The 21,218-nt window shown below is 34.5% G+C and overlaps 1 protein-coding gene across 3 annotated transcripts in view; it reads left to right on the top strand.

The window, feature by feature from the left end:
- LOC136977454 (protein prickle-like) overlaps nt 1–21,218 on the top strand; it is a 55,525-nt gene that overhangs the window by 3,352 nt on the left and 30,955 nt on the right. For 2 of the 3 annotated variants that reach the window (XM_067272942.1, XM_067272944.1), the window contains exon 2: nt 3,386–3,474. In XM_067272942.1, the coding sequence (XP_067129043.1) occupies nt 3,386–3,474 (89 nt within the window). Of the gene's footprint in view, nt 1–3,385; nt 3,475–10,696; nt 10,807–21,218 lie in introns of those variants that run through there. The other variant, XM_067272943.1, reaches the window with a different exon arrangement.

Here is a 21,218-nt window from a genome sequence, read left to right as displayed (position 1 = left end):
ATTGGTGACCTGGAAGTGTATAGTCACTAAAATTGAACCCGAAACCCCGAAAGTCAAATCGGAGATTTTACGATATTTATATCAGAATTTGGAACTTTATATTGTTAAAGTTATCTATTTTAAGATGATGACAACGACGATGATATGTATTTTTTGTTTTTAATTTGATCGTGATGAATTCGTAAATTGTTTTAGGTCACGGAAAACCGAAAAACGTTGTTGCTCTTACGTGAACTATTGTATTTTATATGGAACGAGTTGATGTTATGTTTAAAATTACTTGGCATTATCTTAAAAACTCTTTAAAACCCGATTCGTTCTCGCACCTGTTACGGGTCAACGAGGTTGGCAACGTAATTAACGATAATTACTCCTTAAAATATTTAAAAAGCGGGTTTTATACGGATTGTGCAAGTCGGAAAACACTCTCTCTTTCTCTCTCTATTTCTCTAGAGCCAACGGAAAGTGGTGTTAAATGATTAAAATCGATTAAAAGATTTGATTTATAACACCTCAAAATAGATTTGACTATAAATTGACGACGTTGGAAATTGGTTCGACGACAGATTTCTATGTTAACAGATGGTGCCAAATCGATTGACGTCATCCAACCTGTTGAGTGTCTCTTCAATAAAATTAGAACTTTTCAATTGCTGTTATTACATTCTCATGATTGAAATATTGTCCCGTCTTTTAAAGGAGAAAAAATAAAAAATAAAATAAAAAAATAAATTGACGTCTAGTCAATGCGCCATTTGTAATTATTTTTCGTGTGGGTTTAAAAGTTATGACTCACTCGTTGACGCCACTCGACTTTTCTTAACCATCGAATCTGTCAAACCAAGACAGATTTTTATTTTAATTTTTTTTTAAATATTCCACTACAGTGTTAATTCTTTTTTTTTTTTTAATTTTCGAAAGTTTGAGATTTATGATTAAAGCCAAACATGAAAAATATAGATTTTAACCTAATTTGAAGCCTTAAACCTATAAAAAATAAATTGGCAATAACTGCCCAACTATAAAGACATTTTTAAAATAAAAAAAACTAAACAAGAACTGGCAACACTTGTTTAAAAATGCGGCAAAAAACCGTTTGTTTTAAAGTGTTGCCAGCTTTAATTAGATAATTTTTTTAATTTTAAAAAACTGAATAATAAATGGAAACATTTATGTACTTTAAAGTCTAAAAAAATCGTTGAATAAATATAAAACGGGGTTAGATTTTGTATATTAATTCGGTTCTTATCGGTGTTAAAAACATTGTTTCATATTTATCGCTGGAAGTAATACGATTTTTATGCTTTTTAATTTGATGTCCGAAATGCATTGGACGTAAAACTCGGTCGGAATTTTATTATACTGGTATTTCGTGACAAAACCTTGTACGTACTACATGAATGACACACTGATAAGACAATTAATGTCACGACATCTTTTATTGCTTTAAAGGGGTACATAGTTACGCTTCTAATAAAAATAAATAAGTCTTCTTCCTATGTAATTCTGGATGTCAAAGAGATTTTGTATTAATATTTTTCCCTCCCCTTTTTTTTTTGTATATATATATTTGTATTACCTCTCGATAATGAAACCGAATCTTGAACAGATGGCTGGATCTATCGAGGGTTGAATTACAAAATTACACAAGCTTCAATCGCCGTTTTCAGTTCAGTTTGTAGTAATTTAACGTTGCGTGTAAGTTCGGGAGCAAAAACTTGAGATAATTTTTATCTCCATAATATTAAAAATAGATACATTGAAGTTATCTATGCATGTTCTGATTGTAATGCCAATGTTTTTGCTTATTTTTTTTTAAGTGGGAATTTTCAATCGGGATGGTTGGATTTAATTCTAGTTGTTAGAAGATCATGACTTTAGGTGATTAAAAAAAAGAAAAAGAACGGTTAATTTAATAGTTTTGTGCATCATATTTATAAACATCCACCCGGTCATCTTTGTCTGAAGCGTCACGTGGGTGTCGCGCTTGGGGCACTATTTGGGTTTAGACCACGGGGGTCCTTACCTATCGGAACTACCGTAACTTAAAGCGAAGTTATACCCTCGGGAGTTGCGTGGGTATTGCGTGCCTCCTACCAAAAAGATCAGTAAGAACCGATGGTTTGTTTTGAACTAACAATCCGATGGAACGTGATAGCAATTAGTCACGATGGTCGATCGTGATCGTCGAGTATCCTATACTTTAGGTAACTCGTTCGAACGTTCCTTTGAGCCTGTTGCCTAGAACGCGATCAAAAAAGGCTCATCTTCCGATTACGTTTTCTTCAAAGTCGCGCGATGAACCGCGTAGGGTCACTCAACCGCGTCACGTGACCAGCAGGTGTCCATTAACCCTAATTATGGACAATACACCTACATTTACGATAACGGATTCAAATCCGAATGAGGTTTGGTACACGGAGTCAATTGGCCTTATTGCTTGTATTACTGCATTGTGTAATGGAGAAAATAATGATTTATGTACACTTAGTCCTATTTATTTCACGCATACTTGTTTGAGTATGAAAACAAAGAGCCAAGTCGGTAGTCACCAGAGTGTGAAATTCTTTGTATGTCTAATGTAGCATTTTAAAGTGCAAAAGCATTATATAAACTTACCAAATATTAATTCGAAACAGTCTAGCGCTCGTTTTAAGTGGTTGCAAATTACTAGAAAAAGTAAAAGTCTAATATGTGGAAGAACTTAATTTTATTGTGATTAAACTCCATAATAAACCATATTGTCGGGTATGTTTATTGTTTTAAAGATGGACAACCGATAGCGAACTGTTTAATCGTCACGAAGCGCACGTGTTGAGTTTCGTAAAGCCCACAAAGTCGCGACACGAATCCTGTAATCACCGAAGCCGACAAGCTTGACCAACGTTTACTATTTCGAAGAGCGTGACGGCCGGTCACGCACGAACGTGACGTTTCGTGACCTTCGTGTGTGACACAAATCGCTCCGATTCTCGCATTGTCCCACCGCTCGTGTACAAAATCTGTATAACGTAAAGAAAAAAATTGGTCACTAATGATGACAATTCGGCCATTTTTAACTAAAACATTATAGTTAAAATGGTCGAATTACACAGAGTTAACGTGTCATTACCCCTTTTTTTCGTCTTTATCATAGTGGACACACAATGGCGGCTTTTTTCAACTTCTGAGTATTGTTTATTTATAAAGTTTCCGCCTGAAGTATCTGTTACATGCACAGTCGGTAAATCACCCCCCCCAAATTATAACAGCGCGTAACTAGTTACGATTCACTTCCCTTCCTTTATGATAAAAATCTATTTAATAATTTCTTAGAATATGATCTCATTAAAGCTTTAATTAATTTTGTTTTGTTTTTAAATTACTTACATTGCTCTTATCGCAGGATGGTGAAAACTCGGAAAAAATGGAAGTCAAAAGACCGTGCTATAAGTGTCAAGACCAGTGTCCCGGATACGTCCCCCATTTTTGGAGGTAAGTACCGCATTATCTCGTAATTTGTTTCACAAAATATATACTAAAAAGCCGAACGAACCATTTTATCCCCCCCTCCTCCTCTTTCTACTACTCTTCCTGCTGCTGCTGCTGTGCTTCTCTTCCTCATTTTCATCTGATGAAGGGGCGAACGATTAGTCATTGTAAAAAAAAAACAGATAAAAATCTGACCTTCGAAAATGGAAGATTTTTGGATAGGAAAGAATGCAGAAATGTGTATTTTTTCCTCCCCTTTCCCCCACTAGATTAAACTATTTTAAATTATCTTACGAGTCGAATCTGAAAATAATAATCATAGAAAAAAGTCTGTTATCTCCGAAGAATGTATGAGAGCCAGTTCTTAATCTAGTCGACATCTAATGTTTTTGTCAAACGTTAATTAAAATAGTTGCCGCTTTGCGATATTCCTTGTATGAAAATTGAATTTTGATATTATTCTTTATTTATTTATTTTTTCTTTTCCTTCTTTCATTGCCCAAATGATTTTTCTCTTTTTTAAATTGATAAAACTCGTTGCTTAATAACAAGTTGATGACAAGCTTTTGGCGATATTCTTTAGAAGGAAGATTAATTTATTGTTATAGATAGTCTGTTTGTTATTTTTTTTAAAGGAAAAGTCAGTATAGTATGAGTGAAAGAGAGAAAGAGACGTATAAAGACATCACATCTGAATGCCTAGGATTGCCATGTCTGTTAAACGTTTATGGCTTTGCCACTTGACGTTAAAGAACGTCTATCACCGGGAGTATGCGTGACACAAATGTTGATATACAAAGCGATACCAAATATCATAGCGGATCTCTGTGTACCGAGATGATAACATTTTTAAATATACCCTCACTTGTTTAAATATTTTACGAGAATTTCACCATGTGACTACGAAGAATCGAGCTTGTTAAAGAAGGGCATTGTTTATATTATAGTAGTCCGGTTCTGTTTTTTCTCCTTTATTTTAACAAAGAGTTAAGTCGTACTGATAAAAATTCATACAAAACTCGACTTGATTCTTCATCATAATTCCAGTTTTTCGACAAACTACTACCTCCTTTTTACCAAGATTTATTACAATTTAGTATTCACGTCTTGCAATATGAATGAAAAAGTTGTGATATCTTGTAAATTATCTTTTACGAAATTGTGATTTGAAGTGCCGCTTTTTTTGGCGTTATTTTCTTGTTCTGTGGTTGAAAAAATCTTGTCGTTTTGGCAATTTGTTCGTCGGTTTGTCTGTATGTCTACGTCGAATCTTATGGAAATTGTTTTAAGCGTTTCTTCTTTCGTTAAATGCCATAGTGATGAGATCGAAAAAGTTTCGGATTTCTTGAAATTGAAAAAAACAAACTGATTACTATAATTTAACTTGTAATATTAATAATTTGACTTGAATTAATTTGTTTATTTATTGATTAATTTAACCTCAAATTAGCTTCGAGCAATTGACTTTATTCAATTATTACACATATTAAAAAACATAAATGGGATGAATTGATGCAAAGTAATGCCGAGACAAATTGTACATCAACCTCTTGAAAGTATCTTGATCTATGATATTAATTAAAAAAACATGAAACCAGAACTACATTCCTAAAAATCATTTATATTTTGTCTATGTGTTTGTATATTGTTTAAGTAAAATGACATAAAAAAATATAAGCCTCGTATTACTCTATTTTGTAAGAATTTTAAAATTTTATTGAAAATTCTAAGAATATTTTTGTTTTTTAGATTATTTACAGTGTTTAAAATATTTATGTATTTATTTATTTTTTTAAGACATTGGAATGATTAACGCTAGCTATTTAAAATTGCGCGCTCCCACACACACACGAATATATAATGCACAATTAAATATGCATTTTTACTGAAATAATGATAAAAATCTTTGTTTCCGCCATGTTTTTATAATCGCTAAACGCATGATAACATTTTTCACAAGTTACCATTGTCAATTTTTTTTAGATTAAGTGAATGAGTAATAATAGCACCAGGCATTAAACGTCTCCATTCCCCCCTTTCCCAAAATATTCATTAAAAAAGTGTGTATATATATATATATATATAAATCCAGTGGAGCGTGTGTTAATGAAACGAAGACCGGAAGTATAAGAAAGGTATTTTCTGCATAAAAAAATGAAAAATTAATTTAAATTATTTTATATTCGGCGATAGGAGTAAAAAGAAGATTCGTGTCATAGTTCAAATGTCGTAGTTTGTGTCTTGATAATCGGTGTTAAGTCGGAGTAGAGGAAGCATCACTTCCTTGTTGAGTGCCTATTGTCTAGTAGAAACCACACCTGCCTAGGGGAATGGCCGATATGTCCGGTTTGGGTGGGTTGTGTATTATCTTGCTCCGTATACAGATCAAACGTCATCCAGAATCTTTTTGTTATCTGTTGAATTTTCTTTGATACGCTGCTCATCAGCGCTCTGCTTCGGGTGCTTGTGTATTTAAATTTTTAAATGCTCAAGCACTTAAAGTATTTAAACAAAAATATTATCTTAAAATCATAATGCTCTTAATAAACAAAGTAACGTTTTAAATTGTGGCTTGTATGAACAATAAGCGAAATAATCTGTTAAATTGGGGATTTGATATTTTAAAGACTAATAAATACCTTAAATTGCTTGCTTGAGCATCAAATAAACAAAATAATTATCATTCTAAATGCGATAAATCGGATAAATCGCAAATACAAAATATATATGCCGGGTCTGTGTTAAAACTGAACCCATGTACTTTCGCTTAGAATGTTTTTAACTCTTTGTGAAGACATTTTAAGTTTATTACTCAAGAGTTTAAAAGATGGCGTTTGATCAAGTGCGTTTCCAGAAGTTAGCGAAGTGTGAACAAGGTACAATACATGATGTATTTTTTTTTCTTTTTAAAAAGCCTGTTCGGAGTTTGTTAGTTAGCTTTTTTTCTTGGCGGTGGAAGTCTCTGGGGGTGTCTTTCGCTTTCCGGAAGTGGTCGGACGGCAGCTCCATCTATCAACGACATTCAAAGACATCCCGATGGGACGGTTTTGGCATTCAGCCCGGATCACCGGCGAGCCACTGCCCTCCCTTGGGAAATAAATGAAACAAATGAGAAGTCAGTTACGTTGTTCCGGGTTTCGTACTTACTGGCTCCACTTTCCCCCCGCAGCGTTCAATTGATTGAATGGAAAAGCTTTTGTAGATCGGTTAGAACAATGCAGCCATTGAAATCATTTAAAGAACATTTGCATCGCATTCATACTCCGGCGTTTCTGCCGTCCTCGGGACGACCTCGAAATTACGAAGTTTTCGTATTTTGTATACGATGCGCGTATACGGATACACCCCGAAATAATTCAAAAGGAATAATCTCGAAGGAGAGCGGGTTTACTCGAGGCTCTTTTGCGCTCCGTAGTCTTCGAGTGTCCTGTTAGACGACAACACCCTTAGATGTCACGAAGCGCGTCGAGATTATTCCCACGAGACTTTCTTAAACGCTCTCACAACTAAAAATGATTTCCATTCCATTTAAACACGCCTAATTCGAAATATTTCGTGATTGTGGATTTCTTGTGTAAGGTCAAGAAAGCTCTCTTTGTTTAGCCGAAAGGAAACGTTTTCTATTCCTAAATAACGGACTCGCCTTCATTAATTCTGAATGGGAGTTTTTCTGTTGTTTTCACCTGGCCCAATAGAAGAGCCAATTATTCGATCGCCCGCGGTCACTCTTCAACTTTGCAGGTGTTTCGAGAAATGTTAATCTGGAGGTGAGCTTACATTTTCAAAAAACACGACCCCCTGCACACACAAAATTCCTATACTTTGACCTCTCTGTTACGTCGATACGGTGCCTCGACACGTTAACAAATAGATTCCTGTAGTGTAAACGTACAGAGGTATTCGTATCTTGCGAACTGACTTAACAATTAGGTCGGATCTGTTAGGTCACATCGCGTGCCAAACTAGAATTAGTAGAACCTAACACGAGTTATACCCTTATCTATGAGATTTCTCTGGAGTACGTGAATGACATTCTTTATACAGGTTCGGAAATAACAAATTTATCACCGTCAAATGATAAAAGTAGAAAGTAAAATAATGTTTTAGAGAGTTAAGATCTCCTTTAAAGACCGCATCTCCATTACTAAGCTGAAAATCCGATCGGGGGTCTCGGTCGTGCACAAATCTAATTGTTTGGCTCCCCGGTCGAAAGGGGGAGACTAATATCGAGTAAGAAGAAGAAGAAGGAAAAAAATGGTTTCGATTGAGTTTCGTGTCGTGCTGTGGTCTGTGTCGTTTGTGAACGACTTGGGTCGTTGCTTGGCATCATCAGCATAAATCACCCCACACTCTGTTTGCTGCACAAATCTCTTACTCTTTCTCGACAGTCGGCGCTCCCGTTAGAAACAAGGACAAGATAACTGACTATTGCACTCTTGTTGAATACCAAACACGTGTTAAATTGTGCAATAATTAGTGCGTCGCGCCATCTGCCGCTTAGATTAAGAATTATATCCATTCGTTGTCTGTACAATTTCTTTGTTGTCCCGAATTTCTACTGGTTTCTTTGTCGACTGGCCAGCGACGAATAACTGGTGCCGTTTGAACAATGAACGAAATGGAACGTTGTCCTTTCTTTCATACAAAAAACGAGGCTTGAACCAAAAAAGAACCGGATTTGTATTCCACACCAACAATTTGCACTCAATAACCGGTGAAGTGATGGCGAGACCATAATAATGCTGATTTTCCACCATATATTACCTATTCGAACTAGAAGCGCATAGAAATAACCGTTAAAAAAGTACGTACGAAACTCTCACCGTAGGAGCTTTGTAACCCCCGTTGGCCCTTTTTTTCCTTTTTTTGCTGGTTGCAGTTTTGAATGGCATCAAGGTCGACACGCTCGCACGATCGAGCTTGTCTAACCACATTTTAAAATATTTGAACATTAATCAATTGAGCAAATTCTTTAGCACTCATATGTGTCGCTCGGATTATTAAAATCATTACAATTCTAAATGATCTAATGGGGAAAAAATTAGGTTTCTTAGATCGGTGATTATCAATCTGTTGCCTGTTCTATCTCATTTGTCGCACCACCTAAAAATCAAATATTGAAGGTTTCTTATTATGTTATTGGTTCTTGTTTTATTGCTTTTTGCATCTCGCAAAAAACAGAACTTTCAGGTTTATCAGATTAATGGTTCGTAATCTTTTTGCCTTTTAATGATAAAATTTTAATTCTTATGTGTAAAAATTACAGTTTTGGATCTCTTAAACCATCTTATTCTCATTTTATTTCTATCACATTCTCCAGAATCATAAATTTTACATCATTTCCTCCAGTTTTATAGTTGAATGGTCCTCAGTCTTTTGCTTCTTGCATCTCATCGATCACATCTTGTAAAATCAAATATTGAAGGGTATGGTTTTCATGTTATTTGCCCTTTGTATCTTGTGCACTATATCATGTAAAAATCAGAATGTTCGGATTTCTTGAATCAGTTATTCTCATCATATTGTCCTTTGCAATTCACCTATCACGTCTTAAATTTATCTCATTTTCTCTGGTTTCTTAGTTGAGTAGTTCTCAATCCCTATAGCCTCATACCTGGCATTTCACAGCTATTAGAATCTTAAAATTTATATGGCAGTTGGATGGTGTCAAACCATCTTCAGCTCTCTTTGACCCCTTCAAAAGTGCTCCGAAGACCACCGGTTGCTTAAACTGTCTCCTCTGTTTACAGTTATCAAACACGTGATGGACCGGCGGCTTCCTGGTATAACCTCCCAGGGCTAGGTAGAGCGCGAATTGTTAATAGCGTCTTATATGCAAATGACGGTAAATGAAGGCGAGTGACGTTTCCAACACCTTTTATTTAATTTCCCGCAACGCATAATTTGCAGTTCGGGGTCTGTAATCGCAGGTAATATGTCAACTGGTCCTGTTACCTAGGCGATGTAGTCCATTACCACTTTAGTTGGTAGTAATTAACGCTTTGGGTCCATTTGTGCTGGATTGTTTACAGAGGTTTATTAAATATTCAGCATCATTTCTAAGTACGAATGCTTCGGTACCATTAATAAGGTGAGTAGGAATCGTCGAGTATTTCGATGCGTTTCGTAATTGGCAGTTGCAAAAATGATAAAAATTGCCATAATGGGATAATTTATTTAACATCAAAGTCGACCGCACTTAAGGGGTTGTATAGAGCGGAACAAAACATGTCAGATACATCACGTGTGTGTTTTGTCACCCTCTTTTCTTCCCCTCTCCGACCTGACTTCTCTTCTTCTCCCTCCGAAACTTTCACCGCTTTTGATAGTCGTGACGTACCATCGCGTGACCTCTGACCTCCCCAGGGACGATGGGAAAGACGACGGAATTCCATTATTAGCCGAAGGAGGACGGGTCAATAATGGTCGGAATTAAAGAAAATTGAATTTCCCGCCAAGCTGTTTAGATATACAATCGAGAATTTAAGGAGTTTTTTTGCGATTTTTGACCGGAATTATAGAAAATAAGCGGATGAATTTTGAAGCGATTTTAACTAAGATGTAATTATTGTATATGAAACTGCCTGCGGGTTGAACAGGTTCATCTTCACGAATCGTGAAAGATGATGCTCATGTTAAACAATTTTAAAACATAAATTTGTTATGAAGAAATTGCTTAGCTTGTTTTTTTACTTTTTCCTTCGTCGAGGTGCATTTTAAATACGAAATTTCTTTGTTTTCTTTGTTAAATCGTATACGAAATTTCTTTATGTTTGTATGTTGATGTGAACTTGTAAGGCCTAAGAAGGGAAATTCCTTTATTTCTTTCTGTAAAGTTAGTTGCCAGTAGCTGCGATTGTATGAGGAAGTAAGTAGTTTCAATATAATATAATTATTGTTAATTCACTATTATCGCTATGAAATTCGGAAGGGAGAGATAAAACAACAGGAAACGTTGTAATTTACTTACAAATTTTTCACTTTTTCAGCGCAACAGCAACTGTTTTTTGAATTTCCAAACAGTTTTTTCGTGTACATATTAAATTTATTTCTCGAACCTTAATTTAGGGATTAAATTAAAGAAAAAAGGAATTAATTATAATTTGCTATTTATAACGTTTGAATTTTTTATTTTTAAACTGTCGAGGAAACGTGTCATTTTGTTATTACTGTTAGTAATAGATCTCTCGAACGAATTAATGAGTGTCGGAAGTAATGTTAAAGGTCACTCCTTTAACCAATGACACGTGGTCCAGTTAAGTTGTCAACAGGATGTGTATGCTGTATTTATCTCCTTCCTCTCATTTGCCATCTCGACTGGATAAACGATAGGAGGTAAGCTAATTTAAGACACCAAACTAAATTAAGAATGATAAACTGTCTCGCTAACAGATTTACGAACGTTTTTGATAGTATTAGAAGCATTTTTAAGCGTACAAAATTCGGTTAAACATTACAAAAGATCGTACTTAAATTCTGACTTTGTTGAGTGTATGGCGATATTAAGAGATCCTAAATTCCAATGGATTCTTTCGGCATCAAATGGATTCAGTTCTTTCCTAGTTCTTCTATCCGGAAAGTTGAGGATCCATCTCATTTTATCCGCGCTTTCATAGCAGAATTCCATTTACAGATCCCATCTTTCTAAGCAGATGTACCATATTTTATTTTTTTTATATATATTTTTTCTCTTATCTCGGTCCATCCTCAACACGGTTTCCATCTACAATACTATTTACATGTAATTGAGTTGGAGATCTGGACTTATTACAGTGGGATTTAAGAAAATATCCACACAGAATACAAAAGTCAAGAGATTGTATCAGCAGAGAATGAGAGGGAGTGTGTGTGTGAGAGAGAGTAACTATTGACGTTCAACCAAGGAAAATTGCCACGTTGGCCAGTTTAAGAAAACTCATTGTAACGTCCACGTAACCGAATTTATGAATTATATTCTATAATATAAGTCAGATAATAGCTCTATTTATAAAATACAAATAAATTTATATCCGTTGTGTGGCAGTATATGAAAAATGATTCCTCCAGTACCACTCGCGTGTGAAATAGTTATAATTCACTACTTTGACTCTACAGAAGTTGTAGGTCATTCGCCGTATGGGGGTATTGGAATTAAGAATTTGCACTAAATTTTTATATCATTTCTCCATTTAAAATGTTAAGGGCAAACTGGACTTTTGCCAAATTCGCATTTTTCTGATGGTGGTACTCATTGGCACCACTTTTGCTATCACATGGTGCCGACAGAGTTGATTAACGATTCTTCTCCCGAGATGTTAAGTGAAGCGAACAGACGTAAAAATATGAAATAAAAGTGGAAATTTTGTGGTCGACATCCTTACAATAACGTTCCCTCCCATTCTCGAATTAATAAAATTTCAAAAACTTTGGGTTATGCATTCGCTTGGAACTTTTCCGTCTTTGTTTTATAAAGTGTAAACTCAGCTAGAAATTTGTCACTTCGTCTGTCATTTTTCTATATTTAGAACCATAAAAACGCTGTAATTTACGAGTCGAATATATAAAAATATATATAAAACAATATGCAAATAGAGAAAAACGTTCGGATATCTGCAGTAATCAAGAAAGTAGCGGAAGCCATACAGACGCCTAATGAAGTAATTAAGACTAAACACAAGACTTATCTATGCACTTTGAAAATTAGCTAGCTAATTATCATGTCTTTGCTAATTAGTCACCGTCGCCCCGCGTTATGGACTCTTCCAACACTTAGTAAAATTGCCGAGTTTTCTCCCTTCTTCCCGTAGATAATACGAAAAAGTAATTAGATAAAAATATAAAACTAGTGACTGTGACAGACAAACAAAAGGATGTCCATCAGTAGGACCCCCGTTTCTGAACATTAACGATCGACTGGCAAAAAGATAGCATTGATTCTTCCTGAAAGAAAATGGCACAAAAATGTTTTCCCCACATCGAAAAATATTCATCTCTTCGCATTGCCTGTAGTTATCCTAACGGAACTAAGGGTCGAAAAATTCCTTATTATACAAGGAATTTGTAGTGTAACCGTATAGGATAAGATTCTTTATTGTACGAGATATCATTCCTGTCATATTTCTATTAAAATTCAATTAATAAAATCGAAATTTTACTCGTTGCAACACGCCGGAACTCAGTATTTTTAATAAAAATCTTCAAATGATGGATCACGTTTTCGGTCTCCAACGACAAGTTTAGAGGTTGCTAACGATGCCAGAAGCTGAGTAGCTTCATCAATAACATTGATACACGCTTGGCGTGTTATATATATTAAAGGATGCATAGGAAGAGAGCGGAATGTGTTGTTACCCCTTTTGGATGATGGTAAAGGTTAGGGGAGCAACTAATCAATCTATTGTATGCACTTCACTAGATTAATAATAATTATTTACCTTGCCACAGGACAGTTAGGTCTAGTGCATGATTAAATTTTGTGCTCTATTAACGATTTAGCCATCTTTTGTGCGGTTTGAAGCAGAAAAAATTAAACCATTTCCCCTCCTCCCACGCAAGAGATGGTCGAAGGCACTTGGCATATTGAATGAACACTTTGAAGTTATGTTGCGGTTTTTCTATACTTCACTTAACACCAATATGGTTTAATGTTGGAAAAAATAAGCTACTGCCGTATTTTCTCCATATCTAGACCATCCATAACGGTAAATTTAACTCCGTTTCTATTAAAAAAAGGAAAAGGACAAGATTAAACGGTATAAATGCAACGTTATTTAAATTCTTGTTTGATTTATACCACTTTTCCACGTTGCTGCAAAAGTTAGATAGAAAAATCTATTGGTTTCGTGCCTTTAGAGGTTATGGACCCGCATTGCAAAGCGAAGAATCTCTTCTTCTCGCCTGCTGTATTCTCTATCCCCTTCCCCCTCTTTGGATATAATTTCGTAGGTAAACTTTTAGTCATTAAGGATCGTAGGAGCATCATTACGTTACGACGGACATTGGGCCCCGCTGGGACCGGAAGTACCGTGACCGTGACTGTCACGTGCCGATGACTTCCGGTGCTGTCCGGTGTCGTAAAGACGACTTTAATGAGTCATAAAAGATTCAACTTATCGCTTTGTGTTAGTCTGTAGGAGGATAAGGCAGTTAACTAACTGGACGTCGGGGACGCAATCTCTTAATCTTTCTCTCGATCAGTTTTATTAAGAGAGCGACGTTCCTCTTCTACTAAAGAAAATCGACACGTCTCTTTATGACTGCCCAAAAGCTTTCGCGTGGCGCCATCTTTCGCCACAAATAACCATTACATATTTTCAAATTTTTTTAAAACTAAGTTTTCTTATAGAAAAGTATAGGATGGTAAGAGCTAAAGATTAATAATAATAAAGATAAAAGCTAAATTTTATCTTTATTATTTTCTGAACCAAAACATTGGGTATTTTCCATATTACAGCTTTGATCACTCTAATATGGAAAATACCCAATGTTTTGGCTTGGAAAGAATGCAAAAGTGTAGATGATGAGGAGGAATCGATTGTTCCTCATCTCTTAAGCGTTAAAAATCTAATATTATTAGCAATATTTTAACTTATTACTGCAAAATAGCATTTGGTATATTTCGTCTTCTTATTGATCTATCAAATTTGATCCAGAATTTGATTTTTAATTAAATATTTATTGGCAATATATATTATTAATAACTGAAATCGTGTTTTATTGCTAAATATCTAAGCCTTTTAGCATTTATTAAGGCGTAGAGCGTTCAGACAGACGAATAAAGTAGACCGAATTGTAAAAGTTGTATAGCTTATTTCACGTTTTCTGGGTGACGATATGCATAAAATGTTTACACTGTTATGTATATTTATGCATTAATTAAAAAGTTATAACTTAGATTTTTAAGTTTTTAAATTAATTTCGAACGTAATTACGTGTCAAATATATAAAGATAAATTCCATTCTTCGTACACATTACACGTGTTTGCGTTCATTTCTATGATTGTAACCGTCGTAAAACGTATAGAAAATGGAAATTCCTATCAGTTTTTCAGATTATTTTCAATAAAAATGACAAAAATTCATCGTAAATTATAACAAGAAAGACGATTTTTGTATGGAGAAAGCGGTACCAGAACTTTCTTTATAACCATTTTTTATCGCAGTTTTCTCGATTTTTATGTGATTAGAATTTGTAATAACTTATTTTTTATTTTATTCTATTTTTTTTCCTTTCTTTATTCACCGAGAAACATTTCCAATTCTTAGTAAATACGAAAGAGCCATCGGAGAAATCTGCAGCCTCAGCACGTCTCTTGATCCATAGAGCTGACCGTCACGTGACCACTTGACCGTTACTTAGCAACGGGGGGACGTCGGTGGAGGAATAACGAAGGCGGGTCGTCGTTCGACAGAGTCGAATGGCGAATCTGTCACCGACATTTGTCACAGGACGTTGTCAAAATGTTGCCTTTTCTCCCCCACCTCGAAACAAAAGTCGAATACTCTCACTCCCGAACCACTCCACAGAAATTCCATATTCCTCTTCTCTCCACATTTCTCGAAGAAATCTATACAAAATACTTCTTAATTTTTATATATAAAACTATAAATTTTTTCCGTTTTCCTCCCCGATGATTCTTCTCCATCCCTCTTTTGTTACTTCGATGACCAAATGGACGTGGGTGGAAGGAGATCGGCGATTGGTCAAACCGATAAAGAAATGCTAGTGGGGAATTCCATTACGTTGCTCGTAATTCCGTTAGTCGGACCGGAAATAGAGAAAAACGTGACTTCCGTCTTGTAGATGTTGCCATGCGAGGGGAAGAAAAAAAAGAGAAGGAAGGACAGGATGGAATTTTATTGGTTGGTCCGATATAAAAAAATATAAAAAACTAAACGAATCGTGACCATCTGTTGCCATTTCCGATAAGAAGACGAAATATACCAAATGCTATTTTGCAGTAATAAGTTTAAATATTGCTAATAATATTAGATTTTTAACGCTTAAGAGATGAGGAACAATCGATTCCTCCTCATCATCTACACTTTTGCATTCTTTCCAAGCCAAAACATTGGGTATTTTCCATATTAGAGTGATCAAAGCTGTAATATGGAAAATACCCAATGTTTTAGTTCAGAATTGTTGTAAAATGCATACATTTAACTTAATTTTAATAGTTTATATTAGTGCTTTGTGTGTCCCGTTGTCTGTCTGTAGCTTCCGGTGGTTCTTTTGATTGGACTACAGACACTTTAATTATTTTATAAGGTGGATCATCTCGATGCATCTTCTCGTTTGATAGATAGGGTTGCTCGTATTCTCCACCAAATTTTATATTTTTAGTTAATAATTTATTTCGTAGAAAGTAAATAAAGCATTATTTAGACACCCGGCGCCTTCTCTACACATATTTACACGAAAGAATATAAAATATTTCGCACGTGATGATGGTGATGAAATTTATAAAGTGGGGTTACTGTTTATAATTGTTCCTTTTCTCGCTAAAAATTCTTTTAAAATAGTTCTTCACAAACATCGAAATAGTTTCATAAAATTCTAATTAAATTTCTTTAAGATAAATTATTAGCAATTATCAAATAATTGCGCTAATTTACTGCGATGGATGTCCTCTACAGGTCTATTGTTCACGTTTACGTCAATTTGACGTCACGCTTACATTTTTGCAATGGGGAAAACATAATAATGACGTCAATTTGACGTGAAAGTGTATATTATTCTGACAAAACGAATGCGTCTCGGGAGTAAAAATGGCCGAAACGTCTTTCTATTCTTTCCTTTCTGAATCGATAACAATTGCAATTTAAATTAAGATAATCTGCAAAAAGATAAGAGCAAAATGGTGGTGATTAATTGAAGAATAATAAGATTTAAGTATTATAAACGAAAAGTATGACAGATCTGATTTTAACGGAAACGCTTAAACTTAAAATTCAAAGTAATGGAATTGAATTAATGCAAATATACTTTACATTATAATTAAATTCAGATTTTCGTTAGCGAAAAAGGGCGTTTTAATTTTTGATTTTTTAAAAAATTAAATACAGATTGTGCCAGAGGTGAAAAATTCCGGTACATCGCTCCGGAGAATCCGGGTCCGAGTCCGAGTCAATCGGAAATTTTCATAAGGGATACGACCCGATTATCTCGAGACTTCCCTCAGGAGGGCCTTGGTTATGTTGGGCCCTCGCTGGCTGGGAATCCGAAAATATCCGGTCTTCCGTTTTACACGTTAGGCCTCGCTCTCTGAGGAGACTTTGATATCTCGAAGCCGCCTTCCTACAACTTGGCCCTCCTTTGTTGTAGGCCTGGTTGAATTTATGATAAGTAAGAGAATAAAGATATTTTACTGCAAAACAATACACCGGCGATCTACCAAGGGGAAATGCTTCCTGGAAGGATTTTTCTACGATTTTTTGGTGTTAGATTAGACACGTAAAGAAAACCCAGTAAATTTTACGTGTTCAGCGTGGTTTTATCCACAGGGCGGAAAGATTTAAAAATTTGATGAAAATGTTATAAAAAATGTCGAGAATTACTGACAAAATGCAGTATGTTTTACGTTTTGTAATTTAGATATTACTTAGATACTGCTGTAGCCAGAGAAAGATTGCGGGAGGAGCTATTTGGCCCGATTCCCGGGCGCAGACGGGCTCCCAAAATTTAATCTTTTATGTGAAAAACATGACACGAAAGTGATACAAATGCAATTCGCTTTTGGTAAGTTGCACAAAAGTTTTTTTTTGTTGATTTTTCGTGTATTTTTGTCTCGTAGAAGACCCCAGGATTTGTAATCGGCAAGTCTCATTTCGCCTCTCTCGAGCCCTACCTAGACATCAATTAATTGAGTAAAATTATCAATTATTAAACAATTTTTGAGAAATTGATGGCACTTTAGACCTTTTAAAGTGTTTTACAAGCTTTATTTAAAACAGAAAAATAAAGAATTTGAAGACATTTTTAACTTTTTATGAATTCAATTTTCCAAGTTTTCCAATGGAAATATGTAATTTGTAGGGTTAAAATGGTCGATTTAGATTGTCATTCCTCTCGAAACTTTATCTAATTTCATTTAACTGAGAGATGTTATTTGTATTTATGTTATCCTTTGAGACTAATGCCAATAACTACGCAATAACCACACGAAGAACTTTTATTAAGGCAACTTATCGATATGTAAATTGAGTGGTGGCAAACATCTCTTTATTGTCCTCCACACGGTTGACACTGAACCAAGCTTTCTCCATTTTAATGAGATTTCATAGCTGTTGTGGTAACTCAAAGCGGGTTATTAAACTTTAATTATAACTATCCTCATCCTGATTAAATGGTAAACTATACAAGAGTTTATTGCCACGTGCTCCATTTAGTTAACATTGGATGTTGACATTCTTTAAACGTCTTTTCCCACTTTCTAACACATTTTAAAGGTTAGAAAACCTTAAGAAACGCTCGTAAACATTGAAAATTTACGTTTGAAACGCTTTTAGCATCAGAAAAGATAGCGTTAAGTATGTTTATAACGTGTCTTAAGTGACAGGTGATCCATCTACGCCAAGTGATTGATTCGTGGTTGATAAGGCAGATATTGCGTGTTGTTATGCTGTATCGCCCCTGAAAATATAGGAGTCAATACATATAAAGGTAATAATAATGTGAGTAACAGCACACAGATGCATTTCTCTTGTTATATTAACGTTTGCACGTGTAAAAGGCTATTAATTCCACGTTCTCTTACTGCGCTTTAATCTCCGTCATCTGAATAGATGTAATTCTACTTTTCGCCTTATCTCATTCTTAGATTATTGTATTAATAATAGAATAATTTGAGAATTAAAATAAACCGTAAGTGATAAAAATTATTATTTTTCCCGTAAATAATTTTATTTTTACAGAAACTTCTCTAGAATACTTGAATTACACGTAATATGGTCTATTTTAGGTTATACAGTATATGATAATGTATATATATTGTAAATCATTAGTTTAAGTTCGAAATAGCTTATCGTAAGAGGGGGGTTTTGGTGTAAATTTCTAGTTTAAACTGGAAAAAATGGAATAATAATTGAGTCGTAAAGCGGGAGTTCAGTTGTAAATCTTGAAACTCGCAAGAATTAGAACAAACATTTCTTTATTTAGTTTTATTTTATCGCCAATAAAGTTGATTTGAGCGTAAAAATCATTTTCAAAAACTTTATTAATTCATTTTGTTTTTTTAAATAAAGTAATTAAAGTGGAAACTTTTCTGCCCGAAAAGAGAACTCGAAAGGAAGAAGCAAACAGGAAGTGCAATACAGTCGACTGGTTACGAACTGGCACGTCGTTCCTCATAACTTCCGGTCCAGTTACCGGAAATGGACCTCACTCCTGTTTACTTCCCGAAAGGACTAGGAACTCCATTAGTGGAAGAGTAGAAACCCCTCGAGTCAGACTTTACCCCACAACTTTGGCCTAATGCGGATACATAATCGGGGGATGTGTCACATTACGAGATCGTTGCTTCCACGACAAATGCACCCCCTCCTTTCATAAATATCTATGCTAGGAATGTAATTAGGACATCGTTTCCTATTAAATTATAATGTTCCTATTCGGGTTCCTTTATAGGATAAGTTTGGAAGGAGGGTTGGATGTCTTCGTCATTTGAAATTCATTGCTTCAAGGAGAATTTCTATAGCAAAATTTAGAATTAAAAGGCTGAAATTATTGATTCGTGTTTTAATGTCTCAATATTTATCAGTTTGATAGAATACAATATTTTTTTAAAAAAATGTTTTTAAGGCACGATTCGTATCTTTCCATATTTTTACGTTAGGTTCACCCATATTTTTCCTCTCATTTTATATTTTTATATATATTTTTTCACATTTCTAATGCTTTTACACGTTATTTTTCTTCTATTTTTACTCTATGGTTATAACTTTCTTCTCCTTTTACATACATTTTTCTTCTCCATTTTTGTCTTTTTCAACGGAGGATGGGGAAAATAGCGGAAAAAGACGTAAATTCCAGCCCAATTTTTAAATATTTTCTTTGTTTTCTTCTATCTTTATAAGTCTTTTTACTTATTTTAAAAGTATTTTCTGGTTCCGCTCTGATCAGAATAATGCATACACAGAAGAAGAGATATAACAATAGGAGTGAATATATGTTAAAGAAGGAAAATAACTTGCAGAAAAGTTAGGAAAACGAGAAAATATGTAAAAAATAAGATGCCTATTTGGAGGTGGAAATGTAAGAAATTGTGTTAGGATTGCATCTTTTAGCTTGTTTTACGTTCATTTTCCCGTTTTATACATTTTTTTTTAACAGAAAAAAATATGAAAATGGAAAAAAGAGCTTAAAATAAGAGAAAAAGACGTAACTACAGCGTAAATTCTTACGTTTTCTCCTTCAAATTCGTATATTTTCGTTGTTTTCGTATATCTCTATTCCTTGTTTACCTCATTCAGCACATACTCGCATTCTTATTTTTTCGTAGCATTACTTGATGATAGCTTAAAAAAAGAGTAAAGATGCTTCGCTTCATTATAAACATAAGTCTAAATACGATTTTTTCCCCTTTGAGTTCTAGAAAGAGATAAACCTTCCCTCGAACTTAACTCATCCCATATATTCAATAACACTCCAAGAATGCAAGTTTTGCTGTATTTGAGAGAATTAATGGTGTTCTGACGTCGTCATTCTGCACGATTTCATCCCTACTGATTCTTGTCGCAATTTCCGTTGACTTCAATGTCACATTCGTGTCATTTGTCCGCTTCGTGACTGCTTGCATCTGGACATCACTTTCATTAGTATTTATGATCGGCTCTTTCCACTTGTTTTCTTGTTATCTGTGTATCACGTGAAAGAATGCCTCATTTTCTCTTGTTTTCCTAGGAATTAAGATGAGGGATTGCTCGTAATTTAGTCGAATTTTATGCGATATTTATCCTTTTGTACCTATATTGCTAATCATTAGAATTTTGTATTTATAGTGTTATTAAATTGAAATTTTATCCATTTTCATGAGAAAATATAACCATGTAAAGAATTTATAATCTGAAAGACGAATCTTGGATTTTTCAAATATAATTCTTAAATAGTTATCCTTTCTAATTACATTACTTGGCAGTTAACTCTTATATAAAAGACAATATTTAAGTTGAAAGTTTTGCCATATCATTCTGTTACATCTCTCCTGTTTTCTGACGATTCGCAGTGGCTTTTTAATAAGAGGCAACCATTTATTAATCCGTTGTTATGCTATTACGATGCAGTAAAAGTCAATTTGGATTGACGCTAACCAGGTAGTGGGCGTCAACACTTTGACTTTCAGACAAAACAGAAACCTCCCCGGGCTTTTACTACCTCCACTTACTAACTGCCAATTGCCTCTTTAAAAGCCACTTAAAAACGAATTGCTTCTATAAAAACTTCATTAGTTAATTGTTTTCAATTATCCCAACAGCCTCCAACCTGCACATTTTTTTTCTTGTAGATTTTCAAGTTCTCATCCCTCTTTTTATAACATTTCTCGTAGATAACGCGCATTCTAAGCATCTTTTCTTGCATTTTAAAAGTTAAACGTGCGTTTTTTCATATATTTTAAAGGCTAAATAACTAAAACATACTTAAATTTTACACTTAGATTAAAAATTTAAGTTTTTCCAAGCAGTAAGTCGTTAGTTAATTATTTTCAATTGTCTCAAAATTCTGAAAGACTGATCTACACTTCTGATTTTATAACACGGAGGACAACACGTGT

The sequence above is a fragment of the Centruroides vittatus genome, unplaced genomic scaffold, assembly GCF_030686945.1.
Source record: "Centruroides vittatus isolate TY-2023 unplaced genomic scaffold, ASM3068694v2 contig_459, whole genome shotgun sequence".
Lineage (NCBI taxonomy): Eukaryota > Metazoa > Arthropoda > Arachnida > Scorpiones > Buthidae > Centruroides > Centruroides vittatus.
This window is presented reverse-complemented; position numbering and strand designations above follow the sequence as displayed.